We start from the raw sequence: 14,065 nt of genomic DNA, 5'->3' as shown, positions 1-14,065 counted from the left end.
TAATCAAGATAATTTAAATGCATTAATCCACAATGATCCATGTCAGTATACTTGGGAACTGGCAAATGTGATGAACTGTGATCAGTGCACCATCATGCAGCATTTGCATTTGATGGGGAAGGCTCAGAAGTTAGGAGTATGGGTACCACATGCTCTAAGCCAAATCACAAAAATCAGTGGGTGGCCATATGTGGATCTCTGCTTGTTTGTCATCAATTGGATTGTGAACAACAAAACCAACCCTTTCTATCTGGTATCATTACCCATGATGAGAAATAGTGTCTCTACACTAACATAAAGAAAAGAAAGCAATGGTTGAGCCCAAACAAAGCAGCAGTTCCCCATACAAAGACCTGTGCACATCCACAAAACTTATGTTATGCATCTGGTGGAACAGTGATGGTGTGGTGTACCACAACACACTTCCCCAAGGTGTTACTGTTACTGCTGAAATTTCTTATCAATAACTGAGACATCTTACAGATGCAATCCAAAAACAACAATGAGAAAGACTTTGTGAATGGATGCTACTCTGCAAAATACTTGCTCGAATCCTGCTATACTGACAAAAAACACTATACAGGAGTTGGGTCAGGAAGTCATTCTGCACCCACGTTATTCTCTTGATATTGTGCCCTCAGATTTTCATCTTTTCCACTCTCTATCAAACAACCTTCAAGGAACTTCCTTTCCAGATGAAAATGCACTCTGAACATGACTCGACAAGTTCTTTGCCCTAAAACCAAGTCATTACTACAGTCACAGAACCAAACTGTTACGCCAACATTGGCAGATTGTTGTAGATAGTGAAGCAGAATGTATCATTTATGACTAAAGTCTCTGTTATATGTATCTATTGTGTTTATTAAACTTATGGACAAACCCTATGAACTTATGCATCAACCCAATACATACACTATAAATAAAATGGACCAGAGTGCAGACTATTATGGTGAATCATATTCAGTCTCCTGATACCCATGATAATGTTTATTTAAACTGGCATTTTAATAAAACATTTCATTGCTCTGTTTCCGCTGACTCAATCATTCGTAGGGCATAGGGTGTGTCCATGATGTCTATATTGTGGAGTTTATAAATTAATGTATTGTGATCAGTGGTATCAAAAGATTTGGGCAGGTCAGTGTGTAGACTGGTGATAGGCTTCCCATTTCATATTATGAAGCACTTTATTTAAAAATCCAAGAAAGTCAGTGACAGCTGATCATTGTTTCTAAAGCCAAATTCTCCAATGGAAAGGAGCTGATGTTTGCACAAGAAATCTCAGATTTTTTTGGAAACATTTTTCTAGTTCTTTTGAGAAACTAGATAATAATGCAAAGTATCTAATGTGTCATAGCTTCTTTCTTCCTTCTCTTGAATAGCAGCTTGAGTTTTAGTTTCTTTAATCAACATGGGAATGCTCCAGTTGATATGAACTGTTAAGGCTATCAGTTGCTCCAACGTTAATGCCTAGAGATTCATGGGTGACACAGGAACTGAAATTGCTGGCAGCAGAGCAAAAGCAGAAATTCTGAACTCTGTTTTACAAAATCCCTTTAGAAATGACAATCTGAAAACACTAACAAAGGTTAATTCTCATGACGCATCAGTGGTATTGAGAAATAGTTGACATCACTAATGTTTAACATAGCTGTAGAGTCCAATGGAATACCTATAAGATTCTGTAAGGACTCTGTGGCTGAGTTAGTCCCTCTCTTAACCCGAACACAAAAGACAATACTCAGTATTTGAAAGAAACCATAGGTCACACCAGTCTACAAGAATGGTAGTGGTTTGCAAAGTGTAGATGTAGAACTGTCACATAAATGGGGCAGTGGTTTAGTAATAAGGCCACCACAGTTCTTAACAATAAAATAAAAGATAATTTTACCTGAGATTCTGCCTATACCTGTGGAATTTTTGGACTCTAAGTGCACAACTGTTATTAAATTTTATTCTTATTAGCCATAAGAACAAAGAGAGAAGCAGGGTTATTGTCTGAGATATTTGAGTCCACTGAGTAATTGTTTATTACATTTGAAAAATATTTATTAAACATGTCCACAGTATTTTGTACGTATTTTTTACACTTTTATAATCTAACTGTACATTGATATTTTTGAGAATATTGTTGCCTATCAGTTGTTTTACAATATTCTATAGAGCTTTCACTTGTTACTGGCAATTCTTACGTGATCATCATTGCCATTTTCTCTGCCTCATCAATAGGTTTAGAACTTTTATGTTTTGAAATATTACTGTGTCTCCTGATGCAGTTATGGGCATTTTTCAGATTTTTAAGGAGAGTAGTCACATTTCCATATGAACTTCTGTAAAATTTCTATTATAGATATCTTGAAGACATGCTCTGTATCTAGATTTTCAATTAATTTTAGCTGGTGGTATTTGACTTTTTTTCCAAGAAATATTCATATTTGTCTATGTGCAGTCATTATTTCTACAGAGATATGATGACAAACTCAATCCACAAAGCTTTCTGAGTGGCAGAGTTTCTTTGGCTGAGACATTGAAGTATCTTTCCTTTTACATGCTTCACCTCTTCAGACAGCTATATCAATTTCATTTTTCTTATTTGGTATGGACTGAACAATCTGATTGATTGAGATAAAATTTGACTCACTGATTGATGCTGACATATCTGGCTGACCACGTTTCTGTGCAGAATGCAAGACTACTATGAGTGTTAAGGAAAGGGTGGGGAGGGGGGGGGGGGGAGGACTGTCTTCTTATGTAGCTATCAAAACACCTCACTTCTTGCTATTGGATGTCTTTAATGTATATGCTGCTTTATTTTTACTGTTCTTATCTATTGTGAATTTGACTGTATTGTAATTTTATTTTATCTCAATTTCAGTTCAAAATAAAATGTTCAAATGTGTGGGAAATCTTATGAGACTTAACTGCTAAGGTCATCAGTCCATAAGCTTATACACTACTTAACCTAAAGTATCCTAAGGACAAACACACACACCCATGCCCGAGGGAGGACTCGAACCTCCGCTGGGATCAGCCGCACAGTCCATGACTGCAGCACCTTAGACCGCTTGGCTAATCCCGCTTGGCTCAATTTCAGTTCTATTGCATGTTGCTGACTTGTTGCATCTAGGGGTCTCACTGTTTGAAGTTACAGTAAACACATCTGATGATAACATATTTGTGGCTTGGCCATCAAATTTTGGAAAAGACGTGGAACTTTTTGGGTACCACACATTTTGGGTGTCCTGTGGTGGTGATGCTTCCCAGATACATTCTAGATTATTTTGCACAGGGCCACAGCTGAATAATAGTTCTCCATATGATGCTTATTCTGGTGGTGTTATATTAATTTCTGCCATTGTGACTGGATGATTTCATACTGCTTCTTGGTTTTCTTCTATTGGTAATATGTCAATATTTTGAGCAATTACTTACAATACCACTTGAAGCACAGCGTTCTCAAACTTACTAAGCATTTCTATTATAATTATGCTTTTCCCAAATAACTTCTGTGCATTACATGCTTTGTAAAGTGGTTTTCTTCTACTGAATTTAAGGGGAGACGGAAGGCAAGTGGGCTTCAAAAATTCGATTTTTAGATTTTAGCATATTTGAAATGCCTGGTCTTTCCTGCATGAATCAGTTTTAGGGAATTTAGAAAATATGAAGAAAGCTGTATGGGCTATCTTTTTCTATAAGCTTTCCACAAAGGAAAATCCAGTGCATGGTCTTTGCCTGAATGATCCTGACACTTGGTGCAAGTACAGGGGAAGTGCCAGATATGACCACAAACATTCTTTACCTGCATCAGTAATGAATGAAATTAAACCCATATTTAGAGACCTTGTTGAAGAAATGCCTTCATGGGAAAACCCAAAATTTAAATGAATGTGTGAATTCTGTCATTTGGAACTAGTTACTGAAAACTGTATTTGTTCAGCTTACAACCCTCAAATTTGGTGTCTATGATGTTACTTTATGCTTCAATGATGATGTAATTAGAAAACTGGATGTTTTGGAATTATTGGGCATAAAATCTAGAGGAAATGCTGTAAAATCCTTGGTGCAAATAGATAAAGAGAGAATTTGCAAAGCAGATATTGCTAATTTAAAATGCACGAAAGAAGCCAGACAGTAAAGAAGAGGGGCCAAGAGCTGAAAAGAAGATCAGTATGATTCAGATGATGCTCAGTATGGTGCAGGAAAATATTAGTGGTAAGTAATTTTCATCAATAAATATACTAGAATTGCAATATTAAACTTAAAATGGATTCTTCTGAAAACTACATTTTTTTACTTTCAGGTGCCATTATATGATAAACTAATGGGGTTATAAACATGATATTTGGTCAATTTGTACTGCAGATGGTAATAAGTTATTACAAGTAAATTGAGAACCACCAAACAATCAGAAACTGTTTTATAATAATTAATGTACAAAAAAAGTTAAATTTTACTAGTGAAAGAATAATTTTTTTCCTTCAAAATCATAAGAGGTATTATGTTCATTTTACTTGTAAATTGAGGCATATATGTTATATATATGCAGTACAAATTTCATTGTTTTATCACTTATAGTTCGCATGAAAAGTGTACCTATTCAAAGGGTAAAATAGCATTGGCAGAATAGGGATAAAAATTGCCTTCCATCTCCCCTTAAACCAAGAAATTTTACATTCTGGTATGCACTGAGGTGAAAAATGTGTCACATACACAACATATAAAAGAGCAGGCAGGAGCTGTCAGTTATACTCAGGTGATTGATGTGAAAACATTTCCGATGTGATTACAGCTGCACAACAGGAATTAACAGACTTTGAAAGTGAATGCTAGTTCAAACTAGATGCCTCTGACATTTCATTTTCAAAATTGTTAGTGAGTTCAGTATTCTGAGATCCACAGTGTCAAGAGAGTGCTAAGAATAGCAACTTTCAGCCATTACCTCTCACTGTGGATAACACAGTTGCAGAAGAGCGGCATTTGCGTAGAGTTGTCAGAGCTAACAGACAAGTAACACTGCATCAAATAACCACAGATATCAATATGGGATGTAGAACAAATGTATCTGTTTGCACAGTGTGGCAAAATTTCGCATTAATGGGCTATGGCAGCAGATGGCCAATACGAATGCCTTTGCTAATAGCACAACATCACCTGCAGTGTCTATCCTAGGCTTGTGACAATATCATTTGGACCTTTCATGATTGTAAACACATGACCTGGGCAGAGGAGTCCCAGTTTTAGTTGGTAAGAGCAGATGGTAGGGTCTGAGTGTGCTGCAGGACCCATGAAACCATGGAACCCAAGTTGTCAACAAGGCAATGTGCAAGCTGATGGTGCCTACATAATCATGTGGGTTATGTTTACATGGAATGGACTGTGTCCTCTAGTCCAACTGAACTGATTGTTGACTGTAGATAATTATGTTCAGCTATGTGAAGATCATTTGCAGCCATTTAGGGACTTTATGTTCCCAAACAACAATGGAATTTTTATGGATGAGAATATGTCATGATGCCAGACCACAATTGTTTGTGACTGGTTTGAAGAACATTCTGTACAATTCAGGTGAATGGTCTGGCCACACAGATTTCCCAAGATGAATCCCATTGAACATTTATGGGATGTAATCAAGAGGTCAGTTCATGCAAAAGACCTACACAGGCAACACTTTCAAAATTGCGGGTGACTTTAGAGGCAGCATGGCTCAGTATTGCAGCAAGTGACTTGCAGCAACTTGTTGACTTCAGTTCACATCAAGATGCTGCAGTACACTGGGCAAAAGGAGGTCCATCGTAATATTAGGATGTATCCCATGACCTCTGTCACCTCAGTGTGATTTACATATTTATTTATTGTTCTGTTGAATGCTAAGAAAAATCACTTCCTCATGAGAGAATTTTTGTAGAACTTGACACAATTCTCTGGCTGCGTTTTATAACCCATTTTGACATATCATTGAACGTCAGGAGGAAGAATTTCTACCGTTTGACTGTGACCTCTTAGCCCAGAAGTTTTAATTAATGAAGACGCCACCTGTGAAAGCCCACATGTTATGATCATTTTGATATATATCATGAAGTAAGTACACAGCAAATAAAGATGTACAAGCTAGAGCTCTGCTTACCTCAGTCCAGCACTAAATATCCCAGCAACAAAAACACCGGGAAATCCTGGATAGTCACTCAAGGTGTCCATTATATAAAGAGGAAAAAGCTGATCTGGTTTCTTCACCATCTGTGTTTAAAGAGAAAACAGAGGAAAGAAAGAGCTTGGCTTTCAGTTTGATTCAGTGTTCAATAATGTGTTATTTTCAGTCTCATATTTTCATTTATATTTTAACTACATTGATATGAAGACTTATGTGATCACTTAGTGCTTTTGATAAGGTAACTAAGTCAAGTGTTATTGACAAAATAAACAAACACTTTGCTAATTGATAGAATGTCTACACTGAAACAACATATAGGGATAAGACCACCACAATGGAGAAGTAAAATGCCAGATTATGATTATGTGAAAGTGTAGATCCACATTAATGTGGCACATTATTGAACGCTGCTCATATGCCTCGAACAGCTATAAAATGTGAATAATTGACAAAAGAGAAGAAATTCATAAAAGCCCTAAATAATTTGTGTTAGATTTACATGGATGAGCCAAAACATTATGACCACAGGCCACTATGAAATTAAATGACACCTGTTGGTTTTGTGAGTTCGTGGTATGATAAGCAATATACAGGATGATTATAATTAACATTAAACTTTCAAAATATTGTAGAAATAACGCCACTGGTCAGAATGACATCAAATTGCCATGGAATATTATTGGGATATGTGGAAACGTATGGTATAAGAAAAAAAAGTGGTGTGAAAATTGATCAATAGATGGTGCTGTATGTGTCAGACTATGTAAATGAAAACACCCCCATATGACTCATTGAAGTTGGTATAAACACACCAGGTACATGGCTTTTCCTCCTTTCACATCTGTGACATTCGGCATGACTATCTCAATGCAGGATTGCACTCTGCAAGTAAAGCTGTATTACAAGAATGATGACTGCACATATGTTGCTCTGCAGAAGTTCCAGACATTGAATGGTTTGAGAGAAGGCTTTGGTCCAGTGACTGCTGTGGGTCTGGAGAAAATGATTCGGAAATTCGAAAAGACCAGTTCTTTTGATGTGCAACCTGGTAGAGGGAGGAAACAAATTGATTTGACATCAGTGGAAGCAGTGGCCACAACATTGCAGGAGGAGATGAGTGATGGTGTGCAAACATGTAGTGCATGGAGAATTGACCTGGCATTGGACATACCCATGAGCACAATTCGTAAATTCTTATGAAATATCCTTCTTTGCTATCCATTTGAAATCACCCATGTGCATGAGTAGCTTACTGTTGACCTGCCAGCAAGAGCGACCTTTGCTTTAGAATTTCTTGCTTGCATGGAAGTGGGCAATGATTGTCCATGGAAGATTTTGTGGACAGATGAAGCCCACTTCCATCTGACAGGGTATGACAATACGCAGAATTGTCAAATATGGGCAATGGAAAATCCACAAGCAACTCAACCAGTACCACTTCATCCTGAAAAGATCACTGTGTTGTGCATACCATACCATAGGGCCATATTTTTTCAAAGAGACAGATGCTTCTGGTCCTGTTACCTGTACTGTCCCTGGTAAGCACTATTAGTGTCTTTTGCGCAACCACTTCATTCCAGCTCTCCAACAGTGTGGATGGGATCATATTTGTACAAGATGGCACACCTCTGTACATTGCAAATCCAGTTAAGCAGTTAATGAAGCACCATTTTGGAAATGCTAGAATTATCAGCCGCCATTTCCCTACAGCCTGGCGGTTCTGATCACCTGATCTTAATCTGTGTGACTTCAGGCTGTGGGGATATCTGAAAGATGTTGTGTTCAGTGTTCCAACTTCAAACTTAACTACATTGAAGGCACACATTGTGCAACACATTCTGAATGTGACCCCAGAAGCACTTAGATCAGTTGTGGAACATGCTGTTCCTCAATTTAAACTTGTTGCAGAAAATAGTGGACAGCATATTGAACATGTTTTGCGCCAGTCATACGAAATTTAATAATCCAATTTGATTTTGATTGACGCTTTTTATGCTGTTTCTGGCCTCAGGATGATTAAAAACCAAGGTGAGTGATGCTTTTTATGCGGTTTTTGGCTTCGGACAATTAAAAACCAATTTTTCCCCATCCCGTGTGATGTGACCTTGCCTGGGTGGATGGGCTTACGTAACTAACAGTAAATTATGATGCTTACAGTGCCATATATTGCTACGTTTTGTAATTATTTATTTTTCTTCTGCCATACGTTTTCCCCCTTCTCTGATAATATTCCATTGCAATTTGATGTCATTCTGACTAGTGGTGTTATTTCTACAGCGGTTTGAAAAATTAACTTTAATTATAATCATCCTGTATATAGGCAGGGCAGAAATGAATGGGGAACTGTTCTGGCAATGATATTAACTACAAATGGGGAAATCCATTGTCATAAGCAACTTTGACAAACTATAGATTTTCACCACCCTTTGCCTGGGTATGAGCATATCAAAACGGTGAAGATAATTGGTTGTTCACATTCTGCTGTTGTGAGCATCTATGGAAAGTGGTTGAGAGACAGTAAAATTGTGAGTAGGTGACAATCAGCTGGATGTTCACACCTCATCATAGCCATTCAGTGCATGCTACTGCACATATGCTTTGCAGCAAATGACCACTACGTATCCCCTTGTTTATCCAGTGGCATCATCAGTTACTTTTGCAGTGGGCCTGGGATCCTTGAGACTGGTTTAGGGATAAATGAAAACATGTCACCTGGTCAGACAAATCACATTTCTTGTTACACCTCTTCAGAAGCCATATCCACATAAGATGTCATCCAGGTGAACGGCTGCTTAAAACACACCCTGCCAAAGATGTAGAGGTAGTATGTGCTTTGAGGGACATTCAGCTATGTTTCCATAGGACCTGTGGTAATGATCAAGGGTTCCAAGGCAGCTTTGTGGACTACATGAACATTACTGCAGACCACCCACATTCCTTCATGTTGCATGTCTTCCCTGATGTTGATGGTATCTTCCAGCATGATAATTGCCCATGTCACAAGGTCATAATCCTGCTACAGTGGTTTAAGGTGCACAATAGTGAATTCATGTTTATATTTTGGCCACCATATTCACCTGATCTGAATGCAATGGAACACATGTTGGGTGTTATCAGGTGCCAGCCACATGCCCACAAATTACCAGACCATAATTGACAGGAATTGTGTGTCCTGTGCAAAAATATCTGGTGCCACATACTTCCAGAAACATACCAATGACTTGTTGAATCTTTACCATGTATAATTACTTCTGTGTTGCATTACAGACACACAGTTAAGCAAGTGATCATAATGTTTGGCACATCACTGTATTTATTTAGCATTACAAAATTGTACAGATACTCAAAAATCCAATAGAGGACTGTACAAGATCATCATCTGGTCACTCTGTGTCCATCTTCAGTGTTAAATGGAAATATGAAGAAAAAGTTACAATAAAGTAACATATATGCCTTATTAATGTACAGTTGCATAAGATTTAAATGTGAGTCGGTCATAAAATAGTGTAACAGCTCAAACATTAACATTTAAGACTTCAGCCCAGCAACCAAAATCAAGTCACGGCTACCATCCAATGCACTGCCAGCTCAGCAGCATCATCAGACATGGATTCCACAGCTGGTGCTTCCACATGAGGGACATCATGTGGACTCTCATCACATGACCAACCAACTTACAAGATTATGCCACAACAGGCCATCGACCATGCTTCAGATGTTTCAATGCAGCCTCAATACAGAGGGCCTTCCACAACTGTCAGCACCTGGAAATGGGATTTAAACCACCAGAACCAACCTGTCAGCAAGTCATCATAGCTAAGCTCTCTGATGATGCACAGTCTGTGTCAGTTGTCACTGTGTCTATGACACTGTCTCCGCTGGAGCACAAATGAACGATTGCTGTCTGAGTATCCTACCCAGCAACAGGGACATCATCTCACTGCTGCACCACAACTCCACAGCCCTCAACTACCATCTGCCAGCATGTTGTGGTAGCCAGACCACCAGAACCATCCAAGGGAAAGGCCTGTGTCAGCACACCTGCACTACTGTGCTGGGGTCTGAGGATCACCTTCCATTGCCTGAAATCTGTCTGTTTCAGATGTGCTGAACTATGCCTGTTCAGTTTTCATCATTAAAGTATTCTGTCAACTGACTGGCTGCCTTCTTTGCTCACTCAATCGCCAACCTGCAGCAGAGAACTACTTACCCACTCGTACCCTGCAGTAAACTCATATTACAATATTGGTATCAGAAGTGGATAGTCAATTCAAAACTCCAAGAAAACATGGGTCTATTGCTCTATAAGGTTATTCTTGGTACACAAATGTCCACACTTTTTGAATTATGTCAACCTACTCCAGGGGAGGAAGCAGCCTCTGCTCACGACTTTATTGGTGCTCCCTGCCGCCGTTGGATAAGCAGCTGCCAGCAGAAAGTCATATACTCCTAGCTCACTTATTTGTTACATAGTTTAATTCTTAATTTCTTTGCGTGTTTTTTGGTACTTGCATTGTTTAATTCATAAATTTTGGGCATATTATAGTATTTGAGAGTTGTAGCATCGTGTTTTAGTACCTGAATAGTGTAAATTCGTGTAGTCATTTGTCTTCTGTTTTTGTTTTGAATGACCAGTGTCGGTTGGTCACAGCCAGTGTGCTCCCTGCCGCCGCTGGATAAGCAGCTGCCAGCAGAAAGTCGTATACTCCTAGCTCACTTATTTGTTACATACTTTAATTCTTAATTTCTTTGTGTGTTTTTGGTACTTGCGTTGTTTAATTCATAAATTATTATATTTGAGTATTATTTGAGAGTTGTAGCATTGCATTTTAGTACCTGAATAGTGTAAAATTGTGTAGTCTCCTTCCGCCGCCAAGCAGTGTGTCAGCAGTGCGCAAGTAGCAGCATTACTGCATTTACTAGGCAATCTTGCATTTTAATAACCATTTAAATTTTGTGTCGATTTGTTTGTGCTCTCTGCAGATTAGTTCAGACCTTCTTTGCACAACAGTTTTTAGCATCGATAGGGACTGCAACTGCTGTGTTCGGATGCAGGCTGAGTTGGCATCCCTTCGCTCCCAGCTTCAGGCAGTGTTGGCTTCGGTCACACAGCTTGAGGCTGTTGCCAATGGGCATCACTGTGGGGGTCCGGATGGGGGTTTGTCGGGGACGGCCAGCTTGTCCCACACATCCCCCGATCGGACTACGACTGTGGTTTCCCGGGATACTGCCCACATTGAGGCTGATCCCTCACCTGTGGTAGAGTGGGAGGTCATCTCATGGTGTGGCAGGGGGCGAAAGACATTCCAGAGGGCTGAACGGAAGGCCTCTCCAGTTTGTCTGACAAACCGGTTTCAGGCTCTGTCTCAGGCTGATACCAATCTTCGGCTAGACATGGCTGCTTGTCCTGTTCCAGAGGTTGCCCCTCAGTCTCCAAGATCCGGGCGGTCACAGAGGGTGGGCTTACTGGTAGTTGGGAGCTCCAATGTCAGGCATGTAATGGGGGCCCTTAGGGATATGGCAGCAAGAGAGGGGAAGAAAACCAATGTGCACTCCATGTGCATACCGGGGGGAGTCATTCCAGATATGGAAAGGGTCCTTCCGGATGCCATGAAGGGTACAGGGTGCACCCATCTGCAGGTGGTCACTCATGTCAGCACCAATGATGTGTGTCGCTATGGATCGGAGGAAATCCTCTCTGGCTTCCGGCGGCTATCTGATTTGGTGAAGACTGCCAGTCTCGCTAGCGGGATGAAAGCAGAGCTCACCATCTGCAGCATCGTTGACAGGACTGACTGCGGACCTTTGGTACTAATCCGAGTGGAGGGTCTGAATCAGAGGCTGAGACGGTTCTGCGACCGTGTGGACTGCAGATTCCTCGACTTGCGCCATAGGGTGGAGGGATTTCGGGTTCCGCTGGATAGGTCAGGAGTCAACTACATGCAGCAAGTGGCTACATGGGTAGCAGGGGTTGTGTGGCATGGACTGGGCGGTTTTTTAGGTTAGATGGCCTCGGGCAAGTACAGAAAGGGCAACAGCCTCAAAGGGTGCAGGGCAAAGTCAGGACACGCGGGGACCAAGCAGCAATCGGTATTGTAATTGTAAACTGTCGAAGCTGCATTGATAAAGTACCAGAACTTCAAGCGCTGATAGAAAGCACTGAAGCTGAAATCGTTATAGGTACAGAAAGCTGGCTGAAGCCAGAGATAAATTCTGCCGAAATTTTTACAAAGGCACAAACGGTGTTTAGAAAGGATAGATTGCATGCAACCGGTGGTGGCATGTTTATCGCTGTTAGTAGTAGTTTATCCTGTAGTGAAGTAGAAGTGGATAGTTCCTATGAATTATTATGGGTGGAGGTTACACTCAACAACTGAGCTAGGTTAATAATTGGCTCCTTTTACCGACCTCCCGACTCAGCAGCATTAGTGGCAGAACAACTGAGAGAAAATTTGGAATACATTTCACATAAATTTTCTCAGCATGTTATAGTCTTAGGTGGAGATTTCAATTTACCAGATATAGACTGGGGCACTCAGATGTTTAGGACGGGTGGTAGGGACAGAGCATTGAGTGACATTATACTGAGTGCACTATCCGAAAATTACCTCGAGCAATTAAACAGAGAACTGACTCGTGGAGATAACATCTTGGACCTACTGATAACAAACAGACCTGAACTTTTTGACTCTGTATGTGCAGAACAGGGAATCATAAGGCCATTGCAGCATCCCTGAATATGGAAGTTAATAGAAATATAAAAAAAGGGAGGAAGGTTTATCTGTTAGGCAAGAGTAATAGAAGGCAGATTTCAGACTACCTAACAGATCAAAATGAAAATTTCTGTTCCGACACTGACAATGTTGAGTGTTTATGGAAAAAGTTCAAGGCAATCGTAAAATGCGTTTTAGACAGGTACGTGCCGAGTAAAACTGTGAGCGACAGGAAAAACCCACCGTGGTACAACAACAAAGTGAGGAAACTACTGCGAAAGCAAAGAGAGCTTCACTCCAAGTTTAAACGCAGCCAAAACCTCTCAGCCAAACAGAAGCTAAACAATGTCACAGTTAGCGTAAGGAGGGCTATGCGTGAAGCGTTCAGTGAATTCGAAAGAAAAATTCTATATACCGACTTGACAGTTCTGGCCTTACATTAAATCAGTAAGTGGCTCGAAACAGCATATCCAGACACTCTGGGATGATGATGATGGCATTGAAACAGAGGATGACACGCGTAAAACTGAAATACTAAACACCTTTTTCCAAAGCTGTTTCACAGAAGAAGACCGCACTGCAGTTCCTTCTCTAAATCCTCGCACAAACGAAAAAACGGCTGACATCAAAATAAGTGTCCAAGGAATAGAAAAGCAACTAGAATCACTCAACAGAGGAAAGTCCACTGGACCTAACAGGATACCAATTCGATTCTACACAGAGTACGCGAAAGAACTTGCCTCCCTTCTAACAGCCGTGTACCGTGAGTCTCTAGAGGAACGGAAGGTTCCAAATGATTGGAAAAGAGCACAGTTAGTCCCAGTCTTCAAGAAGGGTCGTTGAGCAGATGCGCAAAACTATAGACCTATATCTCTGACGTTGATCTGTCGTAGAATTTTAGAACATGTTTTTTGCTCGAGTATCATGTCGTTTTTGGAAACCCAGAATCTACTCTGTAGGAATCAACATGGATTCCAGAAACAGTGATCATGTGAGACCCAATTCGCTTTATTTGTTCATGAGACCCAGAAAATATTAGATACAGGCTCCCAGGTAGATGCTATTTTCCTTGACTTCCGGAAGGTGTTCAATACAGTTCCGCACTGTCGCCTGATAAACAAAGTAAGAGCCTACGGAATATCAGACCAGCTGTGTGGCTGGATTGAAGAGTTTTTAGCAAACAGAACACAGCGTGCTGTTA

At 40.1% G+C, this 14,065-nt stretch overlaps 1 protein-coding gene across 4 annotated transcripts in view; it reads right to left on the bottom strand.

The window, feature by feature from the left end:
- LOC126471584 (sodium-coupled monocarboxylate transporter 1-like) overlaps positions 1–14,065 on the bottom strand; it is a 337,815-nt gene that overhangs the window by 20,081 nt on the left and 303,669 nt on the right. For all 4 annotated transcript variants that reach the window (XM_050099818.1, XM_050099819.1, XM_050099817.1 and 1 more), the window contains exon 10: positions 6,128–6,237. In XM_050099818.1, the coding sequence (XP_049955775.1) occupies positions 6,128–6,237 (110 nt within the window). The remainder of the gene's footprint in view (positions 1–6,127; positions 6,238–14,065) is intronic.

Source organism: Schistocerca serialis, chromosome 3 (genome assembly GCF_023864345.2).
Source record: "Schistocerca serialis cubense isolate TAMUIC-IGC-003099 chromosome 3, iqSchSeri2.2, whole genome shotgun sequence".
Taxonomy (NCBI): Eukaryota; Metazoa; Arthropoda; class Insecta; order Orthoptera; family Acrididae; genus Schistocerca; species Schistocerca serialis.
This window is presented reverse-complemented; position numbering and strand designations above follow the sequence as displayed.